The sequence below is a fragment of the Salvia splendens genome, chromosome 15, assembly GCF_004379255.2.
Source record: "Salvia splendens isolate huo1 chromosome 15, SspV2, whole genome shotgun sequence".
In the NCBI taxonomy this organism is placed as follows: Eukaryota; Viridiplantae; Streptophyta; class Magnoliopsida; order Lamiales; family Lamiaceae; genus Salvia; species Salvia splendens.
Window position 1 is genome coordinate 7,979,185 of NC_056046.1, and position 27,186 is coordinate 8,006,370.

Below are 27,186 nucleotides of genomic sequence, written 5' to 3' on the forward strand. Positions count from 1 at the left end.
ATGTATAAATTAATGATATTATGATGATATGAATGTTTAATGAATATGTACAACTATAAATTTGGATAAGAATATTCAATTTTATTTTATTTATCTCTATCAAGAATACTACCATTACAATATAATGTAGTATTAATTAAATATAAAATATAATAAAAAAGACACAATGATATATAGATATTGTGCGATTTTTTTTTGTTATATGTATATTGTAATTAGGTTATATTAATTGCTCAATATTTCGTCATATCCAATGGAGCTTTGGATGGACCTGAATAATATCTGGACAACATTCGCAGAGCTGTATGTATTGGACAATATTAAATTATTGTATATGCATAACATGAATGAGTAGAATTCAATGCGACCAACAATATTTTTCAGCTATTAATTTATTTAAATACTATACAATACGTATAATTTCGTTGTATTGGTCTATCTCTAAACAACAATTACCCCAATTGTTTTGGTAGAAATTTAGTTATCTCGAGCATGATAATAGTACGTACTAGTATTATCCATTGTCACATTTTAAATTTGAATTCGTTATAGTATTCTTTCGAAATATAAGTTGAAAATTGTTTTTATATAATCTAATCCCAAATCAGCGGCGCACATGGTCTTTTAATCATTGGCATATTGTAAAGTTGTTAACGATTATTTTGGAATTTTCTTTATCAAAATATATTCTGAATTGGTTTATGCTCCAACTCCATTTATTCCTCTTTTGTTAAAAACAACAGTTTCTCAAACTTGAATCCATCCAATTAACAGTTTCTTTATCCGAATACGAAACACTATTATTCACTTAAATATGCCTATAATTATTAGGTGTTTGAACTTTGTGTGATAGCGAGCTATAGACTTGATGGTTAAAAATATATAGTCGAGCATTTAAAGAATTTGATCATTAAATAAATCTTAAATTAGTTCTATCAAAATATATAATAAATTAATTGTGCTATTATTATGTATATATCACAAAAATCGAACGCAATCCCAATATAATCTATTTTTTTGCAATTAACAAATACATGAAGATATTAGTTGTTCTTAATTCCAAGGACATTAAATATATATTAAGTGAATAATACTGGTATATTATTTTATTTGATAAATTAATAGTATAAATTTAAAAGTTGTGTTAATGGACTCGAGATGTTAAACACTCTACTACTAGGCAACACAAGTATATATAGTAGCACATTTTATAGTACTAATTTATATGGGATGTGGGAATAAGTATCACGATCGACACACTATTTCATTTGATCTGACCCCAAACTAAAACTCATACAGTAATATAATGGAGTTCTTATTATAAATAATTAAACAGGTTTGCTGGTTGTCCCTCAAACCTTGACTGAGAATTCAAAGAAAATTAGGGCCTAGCTAGTTAATACTAACATTTAAATAACTAAGACAGTTGAGAAATACACTAAAGTAGAAAACCTAAATTAATAATTGCAGTGCAAAATAAAATCCAACTTGGGAGATGAGACATTAATCCTTAGACCATCCACAACGCGTCTCGCGCCGGGCTCGCGTCTCGTCTCGGAGAGACGAGACCCCCGCGAGACGCATTGCAGCGGCCATCTCGTCTCCAGCTCGCGACCGGCTCGTCGCGTAGCTCGTCTCGGAGAGACACGAGACGAGCTGTCTCGCCACGCGCCCGAGACACGTGGCACGTCCCCATGCGTGCGTGACGCCCACTCGCTGGCCCGCGAGTGGGCGTCGTCACTGATGACGCAATAATTCATTTTTTTTTAAAAAAAAATCGATTTTTAATAAAAAAAAAATTTTTTTTTTTTTCAAACGGTAATATTACCGTTAAATATTTATTTTCATTTTTTAAATTTTTAATTTTTTTACTCTATAAATAATTCTATTCCATACTCATTTCAAACACAAACACACATCTATTCCTCTCAAATCCTCTCTATCACTCCAATTTCCATCTTCAATCAACTCAAACAAATGGATCCTTTTGAGCAAATGCGTCAATTAATGGAACAATCACTCGAAGAAGATCGACGACGAGAGGCGGAGGAAGCCGCACCACCCCCACGAAGTGGAGCGCATCCATCTATACAAGAACGGTTGGCTATTCGGGCAAGGACACGCGACTCTAGCGCCCACACCCAACTCCAAGAGGATCTAATTGAGCACATTTGGGAAAACTTTGGCGGAGAATATTAAATTATGTCATTTTTATTTTTTTAGAATTTTAATTATGTCTTCGCTTTTTTAATGTTAAGTTGTAATATTGTTTTAATTTTAATAAAGTGTGTTTGTTTAAATTGAATTGGGTTTTAAAAAAAATTATAAATTAAATTGAATGAATAGTAATTAAGAGACGGTATAGAGACGGTTAAGAGACGGAGCGTTGCAGCCTCCGTCTCTTAGTTAAGAGATGGAGGAAAAAAGGACAGTGGGGCCCTCAAATAGTGCTCAAATAGTAGTTAAGAGACGGTTTAAGAGACGGTATAGAGACAGCGTTGTGGATGGCCTTAGCATCTGCGAAATGATCACATGATTTGACCTTGTAATGTGTGACTTTTTCAATTAGCCTTTTTCCCAACGCTTTTGGAAAATTAATTAATTAGTTTTCAAGCGGACAAGGTTTTGATATTATTATTTGTTTAATGGTGCAAAAAGTCAAATCTCAATCTTGCACATTGTTGGAAACGATAGTTTTAACTTTTAAGGCCGATAATATGAGAGAGAGAGATATATAATTGTATACAACAAATTTTGTATATGGTATAATTTATTCAAATAACAGATGGAGTTTGTTTTACACGTGTGTACTTATTTGCCAAGTTTGACGAACTAATATTTAAGCTTGATTTAAATTAAATGTCACTTATAAATGCAATAATTTACTCATGTTTGGTGATAAGTGGTTTAATATTCTCCATAAAGATATAGTCCAATACTATGAAATTTCCTAGAAATTAATATATTTTTGGTTTTATTATACTAAGAAAAGGCAACAATGGTAATGTAACCAAATATAAGACGTAAAGGATTGATAAATTACCATTTTGAGGGATATCTATGAGTTTTCAAGGAAGCAATATATTACTACTTCAATCTATATCACTAAGATCTCAAACGTAGCAACTAAATACATGTATATACATAGAAAAAACAGTTTTCTCAAGGATATGTAATCATAGACTCCAAGTTCATTATTTTCCAAAGAGATCATTGGTCTTGATTAAAAAAAAAAGTGGACAGATAAACTATATTCATGAAAATGAAGTTAGTTAAACAACATTCTCACTTGGCATAAGGTGGAAATATGTAAGTTAGTTATAAAAATGTCTCTAACACAAACCTTATTATATATATTTAATTAGATTGAATCTTGTCATAAAAAAAAATCCGATCCCAGACAAAAAGAACATACATTCTAGATCATGCTCGTCGCACATCACTTCCACATATAATATTCCGATAAGATCGATCATGATGATTAAGCTAAAAATTATGTTTTGACGATTGATTATTAATTATCACTCGTGTAAACCGTCTAGCTAGGGCAGTTTTCAACTGGGGTTTGCCTAATTAGTGCCTTGTTTGGGTCAACTATTTATCTATAAATCCGACTACACAATCCCACGCCATCTATACACGTTTTGATACGACTGCTCAATGCTAGCGTTGATTGCTCAGTCAATTAAAATTTGCACTTTAGAAAAAAATGCCAAACATGTCGCTATCTTTGGCCACATTGACTTGGTAGTCATATAATTATAGTTGGGTTATCAATGGGCATTGACTTGAATAAAGAAAATAAGTGAAAATTTTTCTCAAGTCATTTCCTCGAAATTAATAAGATATGTATATATTGCTCAAATCAAGTTGGGTCATTACATAGTTGCCACTCGTCGCTATTATCTTTATTTATTTCTTTGTCTTCAACCCCATTTGGAAATTTGGAAATTGAAACGACCAATTTCAAGTTGCGAGTTGCTACTTGCCTAGCTACTTGGTTGAAATAATAATTATAAGTTGCTATCTTATTTATTACTCCTATTATTCAAATTTTAGAGTGACTTATTTGACTAGTCCGTGTGTATACTAAGGATGCATCGATCAAAGAACCGTCGGTTCTGATTTTGAAAAAGTTGGAACTGATTCACAATTTACAAATCATAAGTTTTTTTGGTGATTTTTGGGAAATCTTTAATTTTCAACAATTTTTTTTTTTCAATTTTGGCAAATCAGTGTTACAATTAAAAATATAGAAACAGAACCAGATTGATAGAACCAGTAGGCCAATTCCGATAGATGCGATAGGTATCGGTTTAAGCCAGACATCCATAGAGTACACAAGACAAGAACCTTTTAAATCTTTAGGTGATTACAGGTTACTGGTAGGCTAAATTTCAATTGTCTCCATGTGAATTTTTTAAACTATAACTAGATAAACATTTAATAAATTATTTCACTTCGTATTGTAATTAATTGATATACTGGGACATTTCTTAGCGTGTGACAAATTATCTAAACTAAAATTATTAGTGTATTGAGTTGATCAAGATCAAGACTCATTTTTTGAGAAAGCACTTCCAAAAACTAGCCTTTGGATTCAAACCGGAAGTGACAGTTGGATTGGCAGTTATAACAGAATTTGGGAAGAGGCTAGCGGTTGAGCTGAATTGATCGAGCTTAACTTCATTTAAGAAGCAACGATTCTTCCATTAAAAAAAACAACAGAATTCAAGAGAGATCGAGTGAAGAAGAGAGATTTTCAGCTGTGCATTTGTGCTCTCGGAAAAGGAATGGAAAGAAGAAGTCACAAAAGAAGCCTTGGAAGAGTGAAGCAACTGATGGAAATGAGACTAGATCATGCCACTATTGCAAGAAACCTGGCCACTTAAAGAAGAATTGCTGCTCTTGGAAGAAGAAGCAAGCTGAGGATGAGGCTGGGAAGAATACTGCTGATCTTGCATAAGAGTTGGAAATCCCAAAGGCTCTGTGTGTGTCTGAGGATATAGAGGAACTTCCTTGGATCATGGACTCCGGTTGTAGCTTTCACATGTGCCCAACCAGAAGCTATTTTGATGAAATAAGAGATGCAACTGGATCGGTTCTATTGGGAAATAATCAGATATGCAGGATCAGAGGAATAGGGGACATCAGACTCAGGCTGCATAATGGATCTGTAAGGTTACTCACTGGTGTGAGATTCATTCCAGAAACTAAGAGAAACTTGATTTCCATTGGAGTCTTGGATGTTGCAGGGTATTCTTGCATATTATCTGGTGGAATCATGAACATTGTCATGAATAGCAAGGTTGTCATGATGGCTGAGAGAAGAAAGAGCTTGTACTATCTAAAGGCAAATGTAATATCTGGATCAGTGAACCTAGTGCAGACTTTGAATCTGAGAACCTGGCATCTCAGGCTTGGACATCTATGGGAGACAGGAATTAAAGAATTGGCTAAGAAGGGCCTGATCAAGCTGGAAGATCCCACTGAGCAGCTGGGATTGTGTGAGCAGTGTGTGCTCGGGAAAAGTAAGAAATTACCCTTTGCAAGGGGCATTCACAGTTCAACAACTCCATTGGACTATGCCCACAGTGACTTGTGGGGGCCAGCTACACCAACCACATTAGGTGGAGGAAAATATTTCATGTCCATCATTGATGATTTCTCTAGAAAGTTATGAGTATTCATCTTGAAAGAGAAGTCAGAGACTTTTGCAAGATTTAAGGAATGGTGCAGAGAAGTTGAAGTTGAAAAGGGTTGTTCACTGAAGTGCTTGAGAACTGATAATGGGTTAGAATTCCTAAGCAATGAGTTTGATTCCTTCTGCAAGGAGAAAGGGATGAGAAGGCACATGACAGCTCCATGCAATCCCCAGCAAAATGGGGTTGCTGAGCGCATGAACAGAACCATCCTAGAGAGGGTGAGGTGTATGTTGTTTAGCTCTGGAATGTCTAAGAGATTCTGGGGTGAGGCTGTGAGTATGGTTGCAGTCCTTATTAATAGAAGTCCATCTTCAGCAGTAGCTTTTGATACTCCTGATCAGAGGTGGTATGGGAGAGTTGTGGACTAATCAAATATGAGAATTTTTTGTTATATGTCTTATGCTCACATCAGACAAAGCAAGTTAGAGCCAAGAGCTTTGAGATGTGTGATGATTGGATACTAGAGGGGAGTAAAGGGCTACAGGCTGTGGTGCATAGAACCAGGAAATCAGAAGATTATTATATCTAGAGATGTGCAATTTGAAGAGAGTAGAATGTCATTTCTGGAAAAGGCCCAGGACAGTGAGAGGCCAGCTCACCCAAGAAAGGAGCCATAGCATGAAAAAATAATGGAGATGGAGATTTTAGAACCCGAGGAATCGGATCAGGTGGAGGCTTCTGGAGCTGACAGAGATGCTGGGGCTGAACAGCAATCAGAGGCTCATAATGAGGAAGAGGAGCCAAGCACTGGTGCTATGGATCCTGAGGAGTCTCAACAAGTTCCAAGTGACTATGTCCTAGCTAGAGACAGGGTCAGAAGAGTCCCTAAGCCATCAACCAGATACAGTGAGGCAGAATACTTGCTCTATGCACTTTATATTGCAGAAACTATTGAGTATGCAGAACCTGCAAACTTCAAAGAGGCTATGAAATCAAAGGAGAGCAAGGAATGGATGGAAGCTATGATAGAAGAGATACAGTCTTTACTCAAGAACAAGACCTGTGTGATTGTGAATAGATCATCCACACAGAGGCCAGTGAGCTGTAAATGGATATACAAGAAAAAGGTGGAGGCTGGGAAGAAGATCAGATTTAAAGCAAGACTTGTGGCTAGAGGCTTCACACATGAGAAAGGAATAGACTATAATGAGATGTTTTCTCCAGTGGTGAAGCATGCCTCAATTAGAATTTTACTAGCCATAGTTACACAAAGAAACTGGCTTCTGGATCAACTTAATGTGAAGACAGTCTTTCTTCATGGAGATCTTGAAGAGACTATATATATGGATCAACCAGAGGGATTTGTGATACATGACAGTGAGGATAAAGTATGTCTACTGAAAAAGAGCCTCTACGGTTTGAAACAAGCAAGCAGGCAATGGCATATCAAATTTGATGAGCGCAGAAAATGAGATTTGTAAATTCCAAGTATGATAGTTGTGTTTACTTGAAATCTGATTCTGAGGGGCTAGCAGTGTATCTAATGTTGTATGTAGATGACATATTACTTGCTGGACCAGATAGGCAAGAGTTGGTAGAGTGAAATGATTGCTAAATGAGGGCTTTGAGATCAAGGACCTGGGGAGTGCAAGGAAGATACTGGGCATGGACATATTTAGAGATAGAGACAAGGGAGCTTTGTGGTTGTCTCAGGAAGATTATATCAAGAAGGTTATACAAAAGTACCATATTGAAATAAGCAAGGCAACAATAGTCCCAATATCTCAGCAGATAAAGTTGTCAAATGAGCAGTGCCCCAGAAATCAGCAAGAAGAAAGAGAGATGAGCCGAATACCTTACTCCAACATAGTGGGCAGTGTGATATACATGATGATATGCACGATGCCTGATATTTCTCATGCAGTGAGTGTAGTCAGCAGATACATGTCCTGTCTAGGAAAAGAGCATTGGTTAGCTTTGAAGGGAATTCTCAAGTATCTCAAGGGAAGCACTGATCTGGGAATTATGTTCAAGGTAGAGAATGAAGATAATGGAGATGCTACTATTGGTTTTTGCGACTCAGATTACGCAGCTAATCTCGACAATAGGCGCTCACAATCCGGATACATTTTTTACCTTATTTGGATCTACAGTGAGCTGGAAGTCTAATCTTCAATCTGTAGTAGCTTTGTCAACAAGGGAGGCCGAGTATATAACATTGACTGAGGCCGTGAAGGAGAGTTTCTGGCTCAAAGGAATGATTGGTGATTTTGGAGTGAAGCAAGAAAGTGTTGCTATCAAATGCGATAGTAATAGTGCAATTTGTCTTGCGAAGCATCAAACTTTTCATGAGCACAGCAAACACATCGATGTAAGGTTACATTTCATCCGAGATGAGATTGACAAAGGTGCGGTCAGAGTTGAGAAGGTGAGCACCGAGCACAATGCAGCTAATGTTCTTACAAAAGCCTTGCCAAAGTCTAAGTTTCAACATTGCTTAGATTTGGTTGGGGTGGTTCAGAATTTGTAAGTGTAAGAAGAAAGGTGGAGCTAGATGTATGGGATTCTTGGATCGCTCGAGGTGGAGGATTTGTTAGTGTATTGAGCTGATCAAGATCAAGACTCGTTTTTGGAGAAAGCACTTCCAGAAACTAGCCGTTGGACTCAAACCGGAAGTGACCGTTGGATTGGCGGTTATAACAGAATTTGGGAAGAGGCTAGCGGTTGAGGTGAATTGATCGAGCTTAACTTCATATAAGAAGCAACGATTCTTCCATTAAAAAAAACAACAGAATTCAAGAGAGATCGAGTGAAGAAGAGAGATTTTCAGTTGTGCATTTGTGCTCTCGGAGCAGGCTGACTTCGAGCGAGTTGAGAGTGTTTTCACTTGTAAATCTCCGAGGGAATAGAGCGTTCTTGTAAATATTTCATTGAGTGATCAATAAATGCATACACTAGTTTTCTGCCCGTGGACGTAGGCCTAGTGCCGAACCACGTAATTGCTGTGTTTTCTTCTCTTGTTGTTTATCATTTAATCGTACAATTAGTGTTTCACGACTACTCGGTTTGATATTCACAAAAATGGAACATATTTTAATTGGAACCCAACTGCTCTAGATACTATGCATGTGCTTGAAAGGACAATATAAAGAGAGAACATAATTAGGCCATAAACCAAATATTTATTGCCTTTAGGACAAACAGCTCACGTGCTTTCTCTACCAAGTCTATAAAAAATTCAATCTCTTTTCAGCCCATTATTAATCTTTATTCTTCAAGAACTTCTACCTGCTTTACAACAAGATATGGATAAATAAATATATACATATATAAAGTGAAAAAGCAGTCCCAGTACTCCCACCTCGAACAACATTAAAAGCCTTTAATTAGTTTAAGGTAAGAAATCATGGTAGGTTTTAACATATGGTGTGTGAGATTATGGTTGGTGCATAGGGTTGTGTGTATCATTTTCTTTCTTTTTTTAAGAATAGGGTTGTGAGAGGTATATACCATTAGGTCTGTCAAATCGAGTACCCGCGAAAATTCGATCCGAAAATTTCGGGTACCCGATCCCGAATTTCCCAAAATCTAATACCCGATACCCGATCCGAAAATTATTTCGGGTACCTAGATACCCGACTCGGGTATCCAGTCCCAAAAAATCGGGTATCCAGACCCGATTGTGGATTTTTTTAATATTTTTTTAATTATTTTTTAAGAAAATTAACTACAAAATTTTAGAAATACAATCTTGTAGTTCGAATTTGATACAAACTTGAAGTACTTCGAGTTTAAGATTAAAAAAACAAACTACTACAAATTATCAGAAATAAAAAAATTCATATCATTCATCCATAATAACCATTACAAATCATACCTTAACCCTAAATGTGACTTAAGAGTGAAGGATTTCGGGAGTACATTTGATTTTTTAAATAATAAAATAGATACATAATTTATTAAATTTAAAAGAAATTTAAAAAATCGGGTAATTCGGATAATTTGGGTTTACCCGATCGGATATCGGGTTACCCGATACCCAATAATCCAAAAAACCTATACCCGAACCGGATCCCGAAACCCGAAAAATTGGATATTGGGTATCCAATTACCCGATATCCATTTTGACACCCCTATATACCATATACTTCATCGATATTCGGAAATGTGCTATGATCATTTATCAAAACGTATATCATAGAAATAACCAAGTTCACTCTTATTATATGTCATTATTGCATGGAATGATGACATATAAAAATGAGACATTTATCTGAGAATCATATTTATTTTTGAGTATAATACATATTCGAAAATTGAAAGAGTATATACACCATGATTATGGAGCAAAATGTTGCGAGGTTTATGTTTAGTAAATATTTATTGCGTGTAGCATCTTATAAATGTACAAGTTAATATATGTATTATGGGCATGTATTATGTAGTACCAAACCAGTCTTAAAACACAAAAAGTAGAACACTTCATTATAAGATTACAAGAAATTCATAATAACTTTATTTGTAGTACATTATAGAGAATTCAGATTTTAAAAAACAAGGATGTTATCTGTATAATTTAGAAAATAATTTTTAGAAACAAGCATATTTGTTTGGCGTTTAGCATTTATACCTAGTTTGGTGTTGATCACACTCCATATGTATAATGTATGGGATAATCTGGAATTACTTGATATTATTGCATATATTTTTAAAAGTGATCCGATTTTATAGCTTTGAAGGATTGATCAATAATGAATGTAGAGTAAAGTGAAACATATATGCCCAATGATAGTTATTTGGGCTTACAAATGAGAAGCTGAAACTGAATAAATTTCTTATCTCTTACAAATGGATCTTAAATACAATCAAGGGCTTTAACCTGGCCCAATATCCATTTTATTAAATGGGCCACTGGATTTTATCATATTTTCCGAATTATGAATTCCTGTGTGATTCTTGATTTATAAAACTAAAAATCAACCAAAATTCGAGAACAAATGGTTAAAGAGAAATAAAACAAGTGCCTTTAAAATTACAAAAATAGAGCCCCGTTAACAAAATCCCATAGATAAATCCCTAAGAAAGCACAATATTAGATGACATCAACATACATAAAAACAAAATCACATCTAGGTTTTGGATATGGATGGCATGCACGTGTGTGAGTATAGACATGTTTGGTAATATGATTTTGTCAATGTCCCTTTACCAAGAGGCCATTTAACTCTTTCACTTGAGATTTAGTGTGGTCAACTATTTCATTTTGGGGCCATGATTTAACATTTTATCAAACGAAATCAATGCCTATTTGTTCATCCATTTATAGGTTAATTATTAGCATGTAAGTACATGAGTTATAGACTCATAGGCCATATACGAAATTTGTCTACATGGACTTGACTTGTGAAATGTTGATGTATTTTTGGCTTGTTATTGGTGTTTACTAATTTAGGAGAAATTCCGACATCCATGTTAGCTTAAACTTAGAGGAATTACAATCTCTTGGTGATCTCAAATAAACCATGCAATCACATAGATAATAGAATATTGATATTCACAATGTTTTATCCAAACCTTCTATAGGGGCATCCAACCAATTTGTGAACCAAGTCTTCTTTAGTAAGCCATATGGATACATGAACTTAGACGCTTACACCATTTGTATTAGAGACTACTAAAAATATTAGTATCACATAGAAAGATGTGTTTGATGTTCTTTCATTCTTTTTATTTAAAAATATGCATATATCATCCTTATTCCATCGATATCAAGTCTGCCGAGTCTTTCATTAGTATTTGATAAAAAAAAATTAGGATGAATCATATTTGAAGTTGTGCTCGTGATAGAAAAACATTCTTCAAGACCATCCACCATATGTATATTTAATGTTTAATTAATGCTTAGTTTATTTAAAACCTTTCAACTTTTCCATGTATAAAAGAATTATAAATAATAGTAGTAGATAAATATAATGATTGACATGTGGTTCTAGTTCTAGATATTTCCTCAAAAGCATGGACGACACTTATCTATAAAGATTGCGTCACAAGATTAAATTTATTTAATTATAAGTGTATTATCTTTCGCCTTTAAAACTCATCATTTTTTCGCACTTTAGTAAAACAGATGACCCATAATTATCTCTAATTGATTCTCATCAAATCATATACTCCTACTTATCTTTCCCAAAATAAATTAGCCCACATCAAACTGGGACGACATGTATACTGAATGATATAATTATCGATAATCATATCATTCATAATGTAGAGATGTATGTAAGGATCAATTTATAAAAAAAATTAATTAGAAAGGATAAGGTCATCGATAACATTGAAGCATCATTAGATTATTAACTCCTTTATCGTTTTACTTTGGTCGGAAATTTGACATTAATTGTCTAACGTAAAATATGTTCATATTTATCAGGCATAAATTTATCAGAAAATAAATTTGTACTTATCGTAATTAAACTATGGAGTATTTCATTATTTAGTGTAATATAGTAATTGATGCAATGTAGCATCTACAAGTTCATTAATAGAGCATAACTCATATATTTACAATTTAATAAGTTCTTTTCCTACGAAACGATTAATAAAATAAAATATCCAAACTAAAATTTGATACTCCATAATATAGAATTATTTTTATACAAACAATGATTGCGCATTTTTTCAAGGTGAATTTAGGTCATGTCACACTCATAGTGTCTTCCCCAAAGAGCATCTTTGACAAGCACTACATGTTAAATATTAGCTTGGAAAACCGTAATGCTAAAAGAAAATGAGAAAACCTAATCTCTGAAACACATAACTGTAAATTTATAATTGGATCATAAAATGATTGTTATGGTTGACAAAGATATTGTTCTCTTCTTTTTCGTGGTAGCATTGTATGTGATTCACGGCAATGAAATCATTGAAGTATTAATAATGCGGAAGCAATTATTCACTATTAATTGACTATTGAAATCTTCCATTATTTCAACTTTGTGATGTGGGAAATCCATAGCCACATTTGTGGTTGCCTTTTCTCTCTCTTTTTCGGTAACATATACACAATCAAACAACTCTCATTTTACGATATAGTTGAAGTACTTAATTAATCATAATAACAAAAACAAGATATGGATTAAAAAAAAGGCGATACATTGAAAATTACTCTTATATTATTGTTATTTTATTATTTATAGAAAAAAGAGGCCCACAAGAGGCCCAATGGAGAAAATGATGCAGTGTGGCCCATTTAGGGGAAAGGAGAGAGGGACAGTTGAGTGATAGAAATTGTAGAGTCTAGCGACTGCAACCGTCACAGACCAATCAACGATGTTTACAACTCAAAACCTTAAAGCAAAAGATACACACACAGCGGTCTGTGACAGTAGCAGTTACACATCAATTTCAGTTGTGCATGTGTGCGTGCACACTCTTATGCATGCACGACTCTACCCCAAATCAAATTGCATAGAAATTACAAGGCTTATTTAGTTTGCCCTCAATAAATACAAATACATTCCGGGAAAACTCCGGAAATTTTTTTATTTGAGATATCTTTTTTAAATTTTATTCGAAAAAAAAATTAGTTGATTCAGATCATTAATATGGATTTTTAACAATCTGAATCACCTAAAAATATTTTGTTTGAATAAATTTTAATCGAACAAAGGCTCTAAATTTTATTAAAAAAAAAAATTCAGACCATTAATTTCTTTACGAAATGGTTATTTAGAAGTTTAAGAATTTAACATAAAGTGATTGCCAAAAAAGAAAATGTATCAAGAATTTAATTATAAAAAAATATGGGTAGAATGAGTTATATATTGAGGTCAATATCTTCCCAATAGAGTACAACATTTTTGTGTATAAATTTAGCGATAAAAGGGTTAATATATAATGTCAAAATTCATATGCAAATGAATCGACATTGAACTTATAATTTCAACTCAATACATTATAGCAGTATATAAATTTCACACTGTATCTCTCTCTACAGACCAATGTAAATCGATAATATAGAGGAATGTATAGTGCATATTTAATGTTATGTTCTTGAAATGTCCTAAGATATGGGGCACCGACAGACAGGAAAATTGATTTCTTGGCTAGAAATTTTAGCTTAGACCGGACCCTGCTCTCTTCTTTGATATCCACCTATCACTCTTCCAAACACTACGGTTGAAAATATTTATTATATGATTAAAACGCAATTTAAAAGCAATAAAAAAATTAAATTTCGAGGATGAGCAATGACATTGATTAGTTAATGTCTATCACAACCATATATAGTTAAATCTCCATAGCTTATGTCATAAATATAATCAACACTGAGAAAGAAGAAAATGAATCAACGTGAAAATCAAAATATACTTTTATGTGTAAAAAATTCGGATATGCTCTAAAATATCCCATGTTTTTGTACGTGGTCATATTTGAATTGCTTGATTGATTCAAAATTTGACAGACAAGATATGGGCCTGGTTACCACAAAAATTTATACTATGAAAAATAATTCCTAAAACTTGAAAATCGAAATTGCAATTTGGCAACATGTGAGTAAAAGTGAAAGGTGTGTATTTTGGCAAAGCTCTAAATTGAGGCAAAGAAGAGAAGGGGCCATCTTTAAAGAATAAGGGGGCATTTGGGACCCTTATGTCTATTGGTTGCCTAGCAAGGATTAAGACTCTCATCCACTAGACTTAAAATGACGAAATTGCCCTTGAGACGTAGCCCGTGGTCCAGTCGAGACGAACCCATCTTACAATTCACGAGCTTCACTAAAATCGAATTCACAACCTTAACTCCACGTCAAATTTGTGAATTTGGAAAAACCAGTATTCTATAGTTAAGTTGATGAGCAGAATGATATCTCTAAAAATCAAAAATGATATCTTTATTTGAACACTTGATCACATTGTCACAAAACACATCGGGGGTGTAGCTCATATGGTAGAGCGCTCGCTTCGCATGCGAGAGGCACGGGGTTCGATTCCCCGCACCTCCACATTCATTAATTTTCAACTATTTTTCCTTATTTTTTTTTGTTGTATTTACTTTTTATTTTCCTTTCAATTCAATTGTAGCCTCAAAATTCCACACATTGGTTTTCTAGATTTTTTGCAATCTACCCAGTTGTTATTTTAGTCTTAGATGACAACGTATGTGTGTAGGATTTACTTTCCTTTTGGGATTAAAAAAAAAGGAAAAAACTTTTACCAAAGAATCCAAGGCAGAAAATTAGGATGAGCCCCACCAACTGACATATTACCTAAACTCTAACTAACAAAGTATAATTATTATTATGTTCATAGCAAGACTTAGAGTTAAAACACACGTACACACACAATGAGGGAAAAAAACACCAGCGAATGATTGTGTGAACAAAAACAACAATTTTCAGTATGCATAATGATCTAATCAAATTTATGCAGTATTATCTACATAGGGCGTGAATCAAAATTTGATCTTTTTTTAGCGATAATAATAATTTGATGGGATGTAGATTCTTTTTTTGTTTCTCATGTCCATGTCAATTGGGGTAGACAATTTGACTAAAGTGATATGGATTTATGGACTGGTCTGATTATTTGAGATTCAATTTTTATTTTTAGATTTTTCACTAGTTCATCATTATATATAGTACAAAAATATCATTAATACGGTGGCTAGTTGTTACTACTACATGTGAGTGTATTTCTTGTAATATTTCTAATTTTTTTAAGAAAAAAATTCACCTTTAGCTTCAAGTTTCCTCAAGGTAAAGTGGGATTTCAGTTTCTGTTTTCCTTTTTCTGCAATTTTGGTGGGAGGATTCCAATGTCTGTTGTTGTTCTAACAAAGTGAAGAACATGCTTTCCTTTTTGTCTATTGTTCTTGTGTGAATCTCAAAAATGGTGTTTTGAGTTGGATTTGGCTAGTTTTAGGAATAGGAAAGAAATACTCAGAGATGAAGTTCATGAAGCTGGGATCTCGGCCTGACACATTCTACACCACAGAGGCTGTGAGGTGATTTTTTTTGTTTTTCTGAACAAAATTCTATTTTATTATTTTCAAGAAATGATTGAATCTTTGAACCCTTTTAGCTTAACTGCATGAATTCTTGAGCAAAATGCAATCTTGCTGTAGTTTGATGGAATTAAGGAGTTCTTTTTGTTTTTGCTGTGAGGTGATTGTTTTTAAAAACTCAATCATATCTTAATGTTTTCAAGAAACGATTGAATCTTTGAACCCTTTTAGCTTAACTGCATGAATTCCTGAACAAAATGCAATCTTGCTGTATTTTGATGGAACTAAGGTGTGTATTGCTTGTTTTTTAGGTCTGTTTCATGTGAAGTTTCAAGTGATCTTATAATCCAAGTAAAAGGGAGCAGATATTTACTCCATAAGGTGAATTTCATACTCATTTTCATTGCATTTGAGCTCTTTCAGTATACAAATATAAGAAATTATCCAAATGCATAAATTTGCTGTTTGCAAGCACAGTTTCCTCTGCTATCCAAATGCCTCCGCCTGCAGAGGCTGTATGCAGAGAGCCCTGAGTCGACCTCGGAGCTCCAGCTGATCAAGCTCCACGGCTTACCGGGAGGGGTGGAGGCGTTCGAGCTCTGTGCCAAGTTCTGTTACGGCATCACCATCACACTCAGTGCCTTCAACATTGTCTCGATCCGTTGTGCAGCAGAGTATCTCCAGATGACAGAGGATGTGGAGAAAGGCAATCTCATATACAAAGTTGAGGTGTTCTTGAATTCTTACATCCTTCAAGGCTGGAGGGACTCAATTGTGACATTGCAGACCACCAAGGCTTTCCCCTCACTGTCGGAGGAGGTGGGGGTGACCGGGAGGTGCATTGAGGCAGTTGCCTCGAGGGTTTCAGCCCACCCGGATAAGGTAGGCCGGGCCCACAGCTGCTATTCGAGCAACGGAACAGAGAGCCATAGGCATAAGGATAAAGGGTGGTGGGGTGAGGACTTGGCAGAATTGGAGATAGATCTTTATTGGAGAGTGATGGAGGCAATCAAGTCTGGCGGGAAGGTCCCCCCTCGCCTCATCGGGGATGCTTTGAGAGCCTATGCGTCGCGTTGGCTCCCAAACTTGGGTAAGGCCATGGATGGTGAAGGTGATGATGATGGTGAGGTAGATTCAAGAAATAGGCTGATTTTGGAATCAATTGTTAGCTTATTACCAGCAGAGAAAGGGGCTGTTTCTTGCAGTTTTCTGCTGAAACTGCTCAAGGCAGCTAATGTGCTAAAAGCCTCTGTCTCATCCAAGAAAGAGCTGGCAACAAGGGCAGGGCTTCAACTAGATGAGGCCACGGTTGCTGACATTCTACTTCCCCGTTGCTGTGAAAATGGGACGTGGCATGATGTGGACACCGTTTTGGTCATGTTGGAGGAGTTCGTGTGGCGGGAGCCGAGCCCCCCTAGAGTTGATGTTGAGTTTCAAGAGATGAGGAGATCATCCTCTGCATCACACACCTCCAATCTCAAGGTTGCAAAGCTTGTTGATAGGTTCTTACAAGAGATTGGTAAAGATGCAAATCTGCCTATGTCCAAATTCATTTCCATTGCTGAAGCAGTCCCAAATTTTGCAAGGCTTAATCATGATGATCTCTACAAAGCCATTGATGCTTACCTAAAGGTAGCAAAGAGATTTCAATTCATTGGTAATTTTTTTTAGAAGAATGTGTAGTGATTGAGACTAATTGTGCAGGAGCATCCGGAGCTGAGCAAGGGTGAGAGGAAGCGTCTGTGGCAAATCCTCGACTGCAAGAAGCTATCCGTGGAAGCTTGTATGCACGCTGCACAGAATGAGAGACTCCCTCTAAGGGTGGTGGTGCAGGTCCTCTTCTTTGAGCAGGCACGGGCTTCAATGGCGGGTGGCCAGCTTCCTAACAACATGAAGGTGCTCTTGGAAGGGCAGCCGACTCCATCAAAGGCGAAGACCTCGTTCAGCACCTTGCCACCGGAGGACCAGTGGAGCGCCTCCGGTATAAAGTCCCCAAAGTCTAGTGTTTCGACACTAAAGATGAAGCTGGCTGAGGATCACGATCGCGTGGCTAAGCCTTCCAAGATGCCTAGCAAACCTAAGAGGATTTTCAGCAAACTCTGGCCTATTAGTACAAGTGGAAGTCCCAAGAATTGACAGTTTTTTTGTTCAATATGCTCTAATTCTAGAAGACCTCATTAGGAGATTTGGACTCAACCAAGATTAGCTAGATCATAAGGGAATAGTTTACTTCATTTGTAATTTTGTATAATAAATGTATTTCTTGTCAATTATAATTGTAGCTTGTTATAAGGTGTTGATGATGATTTTATACTTTGTTGTTGATTTGGTGTTATAAGTTGATGGAGTTTAATTTGGTGCAAAAGTTGTGAATGAGACCAAGATCAGTCAAGATTTTGGATATAGGAAATTTTAGTAACAAACGACGTCGTTATGAAGTCCCAAACTCGCTGACCATACACATCCGATAGATGCGTATGATCAGCCTAAACATACACATAGACATGACATCTATGACTACTGAGCATCCACTGCATTGCTCTGCATAGGCACAAACGGCGTCGTTTCACCTTTACTTTTAGATTCCCCGTACGCAATGCTCTTGCTCCTACGGAGGGTAGGGGAGCGATGCAGCCTGCAACGGAACGAGCCAGCGTGCGTGGTAGGGGAGCAAAGGCAAGAAATGGACTTGGTCCTTGGCAATGGAGGTGGTGTCACCTCTGGTATTTCCACCTTTATCTCTTTTCTCATCACTCCTTCATTTTCCATTGCATCAAAAAACAAGGCTTCTTGATTTTGGAGTGGATTTGTGCAAGAGTTGGAGAAGCTAAACTACTACTTGTTTGGGGAGTTTAAATAGAGAGAATTGAATAATTGAGAAAAGAAAGGTGGTGGACATTATTGGGTTGGTATATTTTATTTCATCATCAATCTTTATCATTCACATGTTGGATAGTCTAGTAACCAAACATTGAGTCAAATCCAACCACAAGAAAAAAAACCCACTTTTTATAAAGCTTCTTTTACCCACTCTAGTGATTACACATACAAAGATCAACAGGAAATTTTATCCGAATCTTTTTACTTTTTGATAATGTATTGATCTATTTTGTTTTTATACATGTTCTTGCTTTGGATGAATCATCAGAATTACGAGGCAACAAGAGCACTTTCAGGAAGGGTCCCATTTTCCATGCCTTCATTTGTATCATATGGTTGGCCACTAATTGTTAGGCCTAATTTATTTTGGCATATAAGAATTGCTTAGGAAATCATTATTCGTTTATATATTGAATGCTTACCTTTTTTTATTAATACTCCATTCTTATAAATAATTTTCAAAACTAGTAGTATTTGGTAAAAAAAAATAGTGCTCATACATTTTTAGAGTGATTCGTGCATATTTATTTGTTTAGATGTCCGCAATCTCAAAGAAATGAACTCAATTTGCACCCAAATCAACAATAGATAGAAGAAAAAGAAAATGAAAATGAAAAGAAGTACTAATATGACATGCCAATTCCTAGTTCAAAATGTTTGTGCTTTGGGTCATTAGGTGTAACTGGGCCTCAATATTGGGCTCACTTCGGATATCTTATTTATCTAGGCGTTGGGCCATTCATAATAATAATATGACTGGACTGGATGTTTGATTTGTATTCTTCCATGTCGGATAATTTCTGGGTGGTTTGTTTTTAAGTGGCAATTAAATAGTGGAGTAGTATTAACTTTTTATTTTGTGTGGGAGATATGCATTAATACATTTAAAATACTACAAGATATTAGGCTTAAATTGTGACACACGTTAATTAATTAAACGAGGTAAAAGGGTCTCCGATGAGGCGAGACACCGAGGGAAATGCCGGCGGCGTAGGGTCGCTGCCCGGAGCGACGCACTGAACGGAGGAGAAGGAGGGAGCGGTGGATTTCATGTTAGGGATTCGATATTCCCCAATTTGGGAATGTTGAAAGTGAAAAGGAATGAGGCCGACGTGTTGGTGGAAGAAGGGAGTCTTTTTTTAAAACAAATGGGCCACTGCCCATTCTTCCTTATTTGGGCCTGCCGTCTCCTTTCTTTTTAAACTGAGCCTCTAATTAACATTATGGACTAAGGGATTTAATGATAGAAATGGGCTGCCATTTTTTTTAGTTGCACATAAGGAGTTTGGGCCACTGCCTTAATGATTTTGGGCCATAGAATTTAAATTCTTTGGGGCCATGAAAAATGTGGGTCAATTTAATACTTTGACAAATAATTATTTAAATTGGACCTTTGCCATTTAAAAATCCCATTTAACCGTGTAGTGAAGACGTGATTTTATGTGGGTCAATTTAAATTGGACCTTTGACAAATCCTTTTTCTTTCAAAATGTGATTTTATGTGAAGACATGAATATTTTTGAATGAGTTTGTCATGCCATGTTTTATTTATGATTACCTATCTGTTGGCTATGCCAAGCAAGTTAAATCGAATTCGGGTTCCAGTAGGGCCGCAAACCCTACTCGGACTAGTGTATACATATGGGACCGTGTGCTAGCGTTAGAGTTGGCCGGTCCAGTGATCGTCGTGGAATGTGACCACATTCCCAGTTCACACAAGATCAGATATGGTATATTATGAGATGTTATGTGACTGTGCAGTCAAACTTATGAAAAGATAAAAGTTTTAGTGACCGAGAATTATTTTAAGAAAAATCCCGCGCTCACTCAAGTATGACTGACAACTAAAAGAGAAATGTTTTTGGCACTAAGTCCACTGGGTATATCAAATACTCAGCCCTGCAAGTTGTTTTTTTTAACGTGCAGGTTGATCGTGATCGGAGCAGAGGAGGTGTTGGGAGAGAATTTTAAATAAGTAGGTAGGTAGCTGATTTAATATGTCTTCATACATATTACTTCGTCTTGGAGCCTTCCGCTGCAAGTTTAAGAATCGTTTTAGAAAAGACCATGCACTCAGTTAATTACTCTGATTTCGATGAGGTTGTACCCTTTAACTATGAGACAATTGTTTCCTTGAATTGAGTACTTATTTATGACGAGCTTGTGACCATTGAATTAGTTTAGTCGCGAAATAGCTACATTTTCTATTACTAGGGAGTTGTGGTCGTGACAAGTATAAAATTGAGACTCAAATTTCACTATTTTTTTTTTATCAATTTTCCTTTGTACATAGTATTTCTTAGAGCATCCACAATAGCGCCTAGCGCACCGCCTAGCCGAGCACCGGCGCTAGGCGGTGCGCTAGGCGGTCTATTGCAGCCGCCCAGCGATTTTCGCGAAAAAAAACCGCCTAGCGCTCGGCGGTTCCGTGGCGCTAGGCGATCCGCTAGGCGCTATTGCAGCGTCCGGATCGCCTAGCGCACCGCCTAGCGCGAATTTTTAATTTTTTTTGTTTCCGAAACACTATATATACGCGACTTGCCCGTCATTATGTAATTTTTTTAATTAATGTACTTTTAATATTTTAATAATATTATTGAATTTTCTCGTATATGTATCGTAAATTAAATTGCGTATTTTGTGTGATTGTTAATTATTTGTTTTATATAATTTTGAGTGATGTGGCTATTGATGTGGCTGGGCTATTTATGATGTGGCTAGGCTATGGCTGAGCTATTTATAATGTGGCAGGAGGAGTTTGTGACTAGGCTATGGCTGGGCTATTGCTGGACTATTCCTATTGTGGATGGCCTTAAAATTTGTGATGAACTCAATCTGGAATCCTAATAACTGATGGAACGGTGGTATATATTCGCCCCACATTAAAAAAAGCTCGTGTGAATCATCAATACTACAAAGACAAATGAATTGATGTATTGTTGCAAGATTAAAAACTATTGTGATTATAAAGTCGCATAAAAATTATTGTCCATCTTCAAGATTATGTTGATTCAATAAGTTGGTTTTCTCATAAAAGCAGCCGCACACGATTTACATTAAAACTCTTTTAAATTTCTATTGCTTAGACTTTATAAGACCGCGTTTGGCTCCTCTATGATTGAGCCCACGTCACAAATGAAAATAATACTACTCCACAACTTACTAAATAGAAGTAATACATTACTCGTTTATTTATTACTATAAAAGGAAATACATCATTAATCGTATATCATTGGTGATCAAATAATATTAATATAAAAGGAAATACATTATTCGTATATCACATCAAATAAATATTCTACCCAAGATGCGCATAATCCTAGCGATTGAAACCTTGCAAACCAATGCATATTCGTATGATCATCTCACATATTTTTGTTTCAATCTCAAATATAAGGTGCATATATATGATCTTTTTGTGGTTGATTTCTAATGTAGAAATCATTCGTTGGGTCCTTATTAATTTAGAAATGAAGAAATATTTTGAAGTTAGACGCCAACAAAATTATACCCTCTCCGTCACAAATTAATTTAATCGTATTCACTTTTGACCTATCCAAACTATTCTAGTCATTTTTATGGCAAAAAAAAATATTTTCTTTCCTACTTTATTTATTTTCATACTTTATTCTCTCTTTCTTCCAAAATTATCAAACACCACCACTATCATAAATCTTATGCCCAAAAAACATAAACACTACAAAAAATAACAAATTTACGAAAGTAATTTTCCATCAGCGATTCCAATTTTACCGTCGATAAATAGTGTTACCGACGAATTTTTTTAGCTATGGACTTCGGGAATTTCGTCGGTAATCCATCAAATCCGCCGGTACAAATGTTTTCCATCGGTAATCGGCAGTAGGTGCCACTGTCGGTAATTCAAATTATTTTTTTAGTGAAGTATATTCGCACATAGTACAAATACGACACCAACATGAAAGCAACACAATTTAATTTGTGTTGACATAACTTAATAATGACACGACAACCATACAAAGTCCAAATTCTCTAATACTCAAATAAAGCATAACTAGTAAACTAAAATAATTAAAATAATAAATTTTAAAAAGAAAGTAATAATATTAATGACAACGTGTTACACGAATCCGATAAAATCACGAACCAAATACGAAATTATCATATTGATATATAAAAATACTAATACAGTATAAGAATTAACACTACCCGATTTAGGTACAATCTGATTGATATTAACGCGTCAATAATCACATGTTTGTCGTTTGGAGATACACCAACCTGATTGAAAATATTTGATTAAAATTCTAGACTCATGACAAAAACAAATTTAATCGTGAGATTATTAAATTTACATTTAAATTTTAATGGAATATTCTTGTAATTACGAGATATTCAATGTCGTCTTAACTTAATAGTTTTCCAAATGCAACATTCAAACCCTATAGGCTATAGCTATTTTTTATTTCCAATTGTGTTATGGTTTCGGATTAATTAATTAATTGTGAAATTAGATCTCAGAGTTTGTGATTTTAATTTTAAACCTTCTCTTCCGAAATAAGTGGCTTGTGATTTTTTTTTTGATAAGTATAAGTGACTTGTGAATTTATTTAAATGTGGACTTATAATCAACCAAATAAATTAAAATCTTACATTTAACACCAGATCAGAAGACTAGTTTATAGTCCATAAACAAGAAATTAAATACACAGAATTTGACAATAATATTCCATGAAATTGAAGAACAATTTCAGGTGGTTCAATTCATGCATTCTGCATGTTAGCTTCAAGCAGATTCCCACTCTCTTGATAGTTGAAAATCTCTGATAAAATCCCATTTGTTTGATTAATCGACCCCTCAAATTCACTCTCAACAAATCCAAAATAGTTGTTCAATTTCCCAAATTGCGGAGTTGCACCGAAGTCACCAGAAAACCCTAAATATTCATCCCCTTTAGGCAGAGCAAATTCCTCCTCTTCAATTACGTTTTTTGTCGAATTTGGGAGAAATCCGTTGAGAACATCATGCAATAGGCCGGAATCAGACCTCTCAGTTGGGAAGAAATCCATGCAATTATTCTCATTCCACAGAGCTTCGCCGTTTTTGTTCTCGATATTTTCTAAGCTGAGCGGCGCGGCGGCGAAGGCGGTTTCGGATGTGGCCGTGGCGCAGAGAGAGGAGGAAGAAGATCCAGTGAAATTGGAGGAATTTCTCAAAAAATCGGAGCTCAGAGTGAAATTGGAGGAATTTCTCAAAAAATCGGAGCTCGGAGTGAAATTGGAATTGGTATCCAGATACTTAGCAGTGGATGAGCTGATGTAATCGCGAAGGAGAAATCGGTGAGAATTTAGGGAATTTCTGGTGAAATCGAATTGCGCGGGAGAGAGGAATTGGCGTGAGGAGGAGAGGATCGACGGCTGAGATAGCTTCCCGTAGGTGAAGGAAGGGAGGAGATTCTCGGAGGGAGGGTGGAGGTGAGAGGGCGAGGCCGGGTACACGAAGTTGGTGCGGGCCTTCACGCCCCGCATGGCGCGTGCGGCGCAGTCGTACGCGCAGGCCGCCTCCTCGGCCGTGTCGAACGTGCCCAGCCACCGCCGCTCCTTCGACTGAGGGTCCCGGATCTCCGCCGCGTACCGCCCCCAGGGCCTCCTCCGCACCCCGCGGTACCGCATGTTGGTGCCGCCGCCCGCGGCGTCCTTGTGTGGACGCTTGGCAGCGGAGCACCGCTTTGACGCGGCGGTCTTGGTAGTTGGGGCGGCGTTGAGCCTTCTCAAAGCCTCTTCCATTGTGATGAAAATAGATTTTTGTGTGTGTTTTTTTGTTTGGAAGAAATGTAAAATTTTAGGGTTGAGAAATGATTGAGAAGTGAGGTAGATTAGTAGATGTTTTATAATGAGAAGGGCATTGATGAGGAGGTGTAGTTAGTAGTGTAATGGCGAGGACATACATTTTTAATGTAAAAATAATTAGAAAAATATAAAATTGAGTAGGAGCTAGGTATTCATAAATATTTACTATTTTTTTTTTATCTTTGATAAGTACATGCTTTTAAGTACAAATTCGATGTGTCAATAGTATCTACATCTGAAGGTAGTCTAGTGTTTGTCAATTATATACGTATGATCGTATATGTGCTTGGGAAATGATGGGGTACGAACTAAACAACTAAACCCTAGTTGCGAGCCCAATAACAGTGACGGCCCATCAGCCCAAAACCCAAGAAAGAGTATCAGTTCGGCACAACCAAAGAGTTCGGTCACAGCCTATAGCTCGGTAAAAGCCGACCAATCGAGCTCAACTCTCAGATCGGCACAACCAAAGAGTTCGGTCACAGCCCATAGCTCGGTAAAAGCCGACCAATCGAGCTCAACTCTCAGATCGGCAAAAGCTGATCGGCAAAGTTCAGCAGTTCGGTCTCAGCAGTTCGGTCTCAGTATTCGACCGAACAAGGAGATAGTGGACCCATGCAGGATCTCCACGACCTCCACTACACCCACGATCTATTTAGTGGTATTAAGCAGTTATCAACCCCACTACCAGGGCTGCAAACCACGATCTTAGTTCGAATGTATAAATAGAACATAGATCAGATAGACGAGGGTTAAGCTCTCTAGATCCTGAATCTTATAGCAAATCAGTATTGTAATCTGTAAGCGAAACCAAGCAATACAAATTTGCCCTCTCTTCTTCCCGTGGACGTAGATTTACCTCAGTAAATCGAACCACGTAATCTTCCGTGTTGTGATCGTTTATTACTTGCATTTATTCCCATCAAAAATTCGCCACATCATCACTGGCGCCGTCTGTGGGAACAGAGAACCAAAACTGTGATAAAAGCGAGTTTTTGATCCTCTTCCACCAAAAAATGCATACCAGATCACATAATACCCATACTTCCGTCCGTGATGAACGTGAGGAAGCTAGTCCAGCCCGTAGGCCCGGAAAACAGCCTCGGGAGAAATCTGCCTCCAGTTCTCACGGTGAAAGAACAAACCACTCCAAAAGTCATCGCACCGAGCCTCCCCAGCAGCTCGCTTTGAATGAGGCTGTCAAGTCGTTCTTGGCTGAGAAGCAGGATGAGTTCTTAACATTCCTGCAAAAGAGCCAGAAGCCGGAGAAGAAAACGGCGGATTCTCCCTCCCCCTCCAGACATGAAAGTCACTACCGCAGTAGTGTCGTATCTTCCAGGAGAAAGAATCCTCACCACCGACATGTTCCTTCTCCTCCTCGGTACCGAAATCACAGGAGAACTCCATCTCCACCATACCGAAGAGATGTCGGATTCGCCATGTATGGAGCGCTGAAGACTCCATTTTCGGATGATATCACCCGAACTCCATTGCCACAGAATTACCGAACTCCGTCAATGACTTATGACGGGTTAGTGGATCCTCATGATTTCCTGGGACGCTATCAGTATAATATGGCGAACCAAGGTCTCAATGAGGTTCACATGTGTAAGCTGTTTCCCGAGCTGCTTATCGGGAACGCAAGAAGGTGGTTTGACAGCCTCCCTCAAGGGAGCATTAGATCTTACAGAGATCTAATGGATGCTTTTCACAGGAGATTCTTCCAGAAAGCGGAAGCCCGAATCACTTCGGCTCAGCTGCTTTCTATGCGTCAAGGTCGCGATGAAAAAATCAGCGACTTCATGACGAGATTCCACAAGGAATGCCTACAAGTAGATGATCTCAATGATCTACTTGTCATTTCGGCATTCCAAAATGGAATTCTGCCCGGAGCTCTCTACAGAAAGCTCGTTGAGTGCAGTCCGCAAACAGCTCAAGAGATGTGGGACATTGCGGACCAGTTTTCTCGTGCCGATGAGGCAGACCGTCGAAAACGGTCTTTAGACAGCTCATCCAGAGGAGACAAAAAGAAGCCCGATCATAGCGATCAGGGGCTTCCTCGCCGAACTCCTTTTGAAAGAATTCAAAGGGCACCGGTACAAGGCAGATTGGGACCACGTCTCGATCTTGAGAAACCGCCCGCTCAGTTCGTACCATTGAACAAGCCGAGAGCGGAAATTTTCGAACTGCATTCTGATATGTTCGAAAAACCAAAGCGGATGACGAAATCAGCCACGCGCCGAAGTCAGGATACGTACTGCTCCTACCATCAAGACCACGGTCACGATACCGAGGAGTGCCGAAATTTGGCAGCAGGTATTGATGTTCTTGTGAAAGCAGGGACGTTAAAAAAATACCAAAGCAAGCTGCCGAAGAAGAATAAGAAACCGAGAGGTGCGAACTGCGCTCCTCAGGATCCTAAAAGGCAACAGGATCCCGAAGACGATGACGAGCCGCAATATGACGGAGTAATCCAGACTATTGACGCTCTCCCAGGAAGACTAAGTCGTCTCTAAAAGCAGAACGCAGAGGCGTCAATCGAGAGGAGCCTATGCATAAAAGGCTGAAGAAGGAGGAAGTAATCACGTTTTCAGATGCAGATCCCGTCCCGGCCATTTCTCCTCATCAAGACGCGATTGTCATCCAAGCCGGAGTGGCAAACAAACTGATCCACAGAGTGTTTGTGGATACAGGAGCGTCGGTTAGCATTCTTTTTAAAGAATGTTTTGATAAACTGGAAGTGGATCCAGCTCGGCTCAGTCCGGCCCCACTTCCTCTGAAAAGTTTCGCCCAGGAAGACACCCGCCCTGAAGGTACTATCAGCCTT

General features: G+C 37.0%; 2 protein-coding genes and 1 non-coding gene across 3 annotated transcripts; 2 read left to right on the forward strand and 1 right to left on the reverse strand.

Moving 5' to 3' along the window:
* Nucleotides 1-14,576: 14,576 nt before the first annotated feature.
* On the forward strand, nt 14,577-14,649 carry TRNAA-CGC. The gene has a single exon. It is a non-coding gene; the product is annotated as a tRNA-Ala (tRNA).
* A 368-nt stretch (nt 14,650-15,017) lies between these two features.
* Nucleotides 15,018-17,985, forward strand: LOC121769270 (BTB/POZ domain-containing protein At1g67900-like). Its single transcript, XM_042166017.1, has 4 exons — nt 15,018-15,650; nt 15,962-16,031; nt 16,128-17,282; nt 17,355-17,985. The coding sequence occupies exons 1-4, from the start codon at nt 15,592-15,594 to the stop codon at nt 17,784-17,786; spliced, it is 1,716 nt and encodes a 571-aa protein (XP_042021951.1). The 5' UTR covers nt 15,018-15,591; the 3' UTR covers nt 17,787-17,985.
* A 5,288-nt stretch (nt 17,986-23,273) lies between these two features.
* LOC121766658 (ethylene-responsive transcription factor ESR2-like) lies at nt 23,274-24,296 on the reverse strand. The gene has a single exon (XM_042162933.1). The coding sequence runs from the start codon at nt 24,294-24,296 to the stop codon at nt 23,274-23,276; it is 1,023 nt and encodes a 340-aa protein (XP_042018867.1).
* Between the last annotated feature and the right edge of the window lie 2,890 nt (nt 24,297-27,186).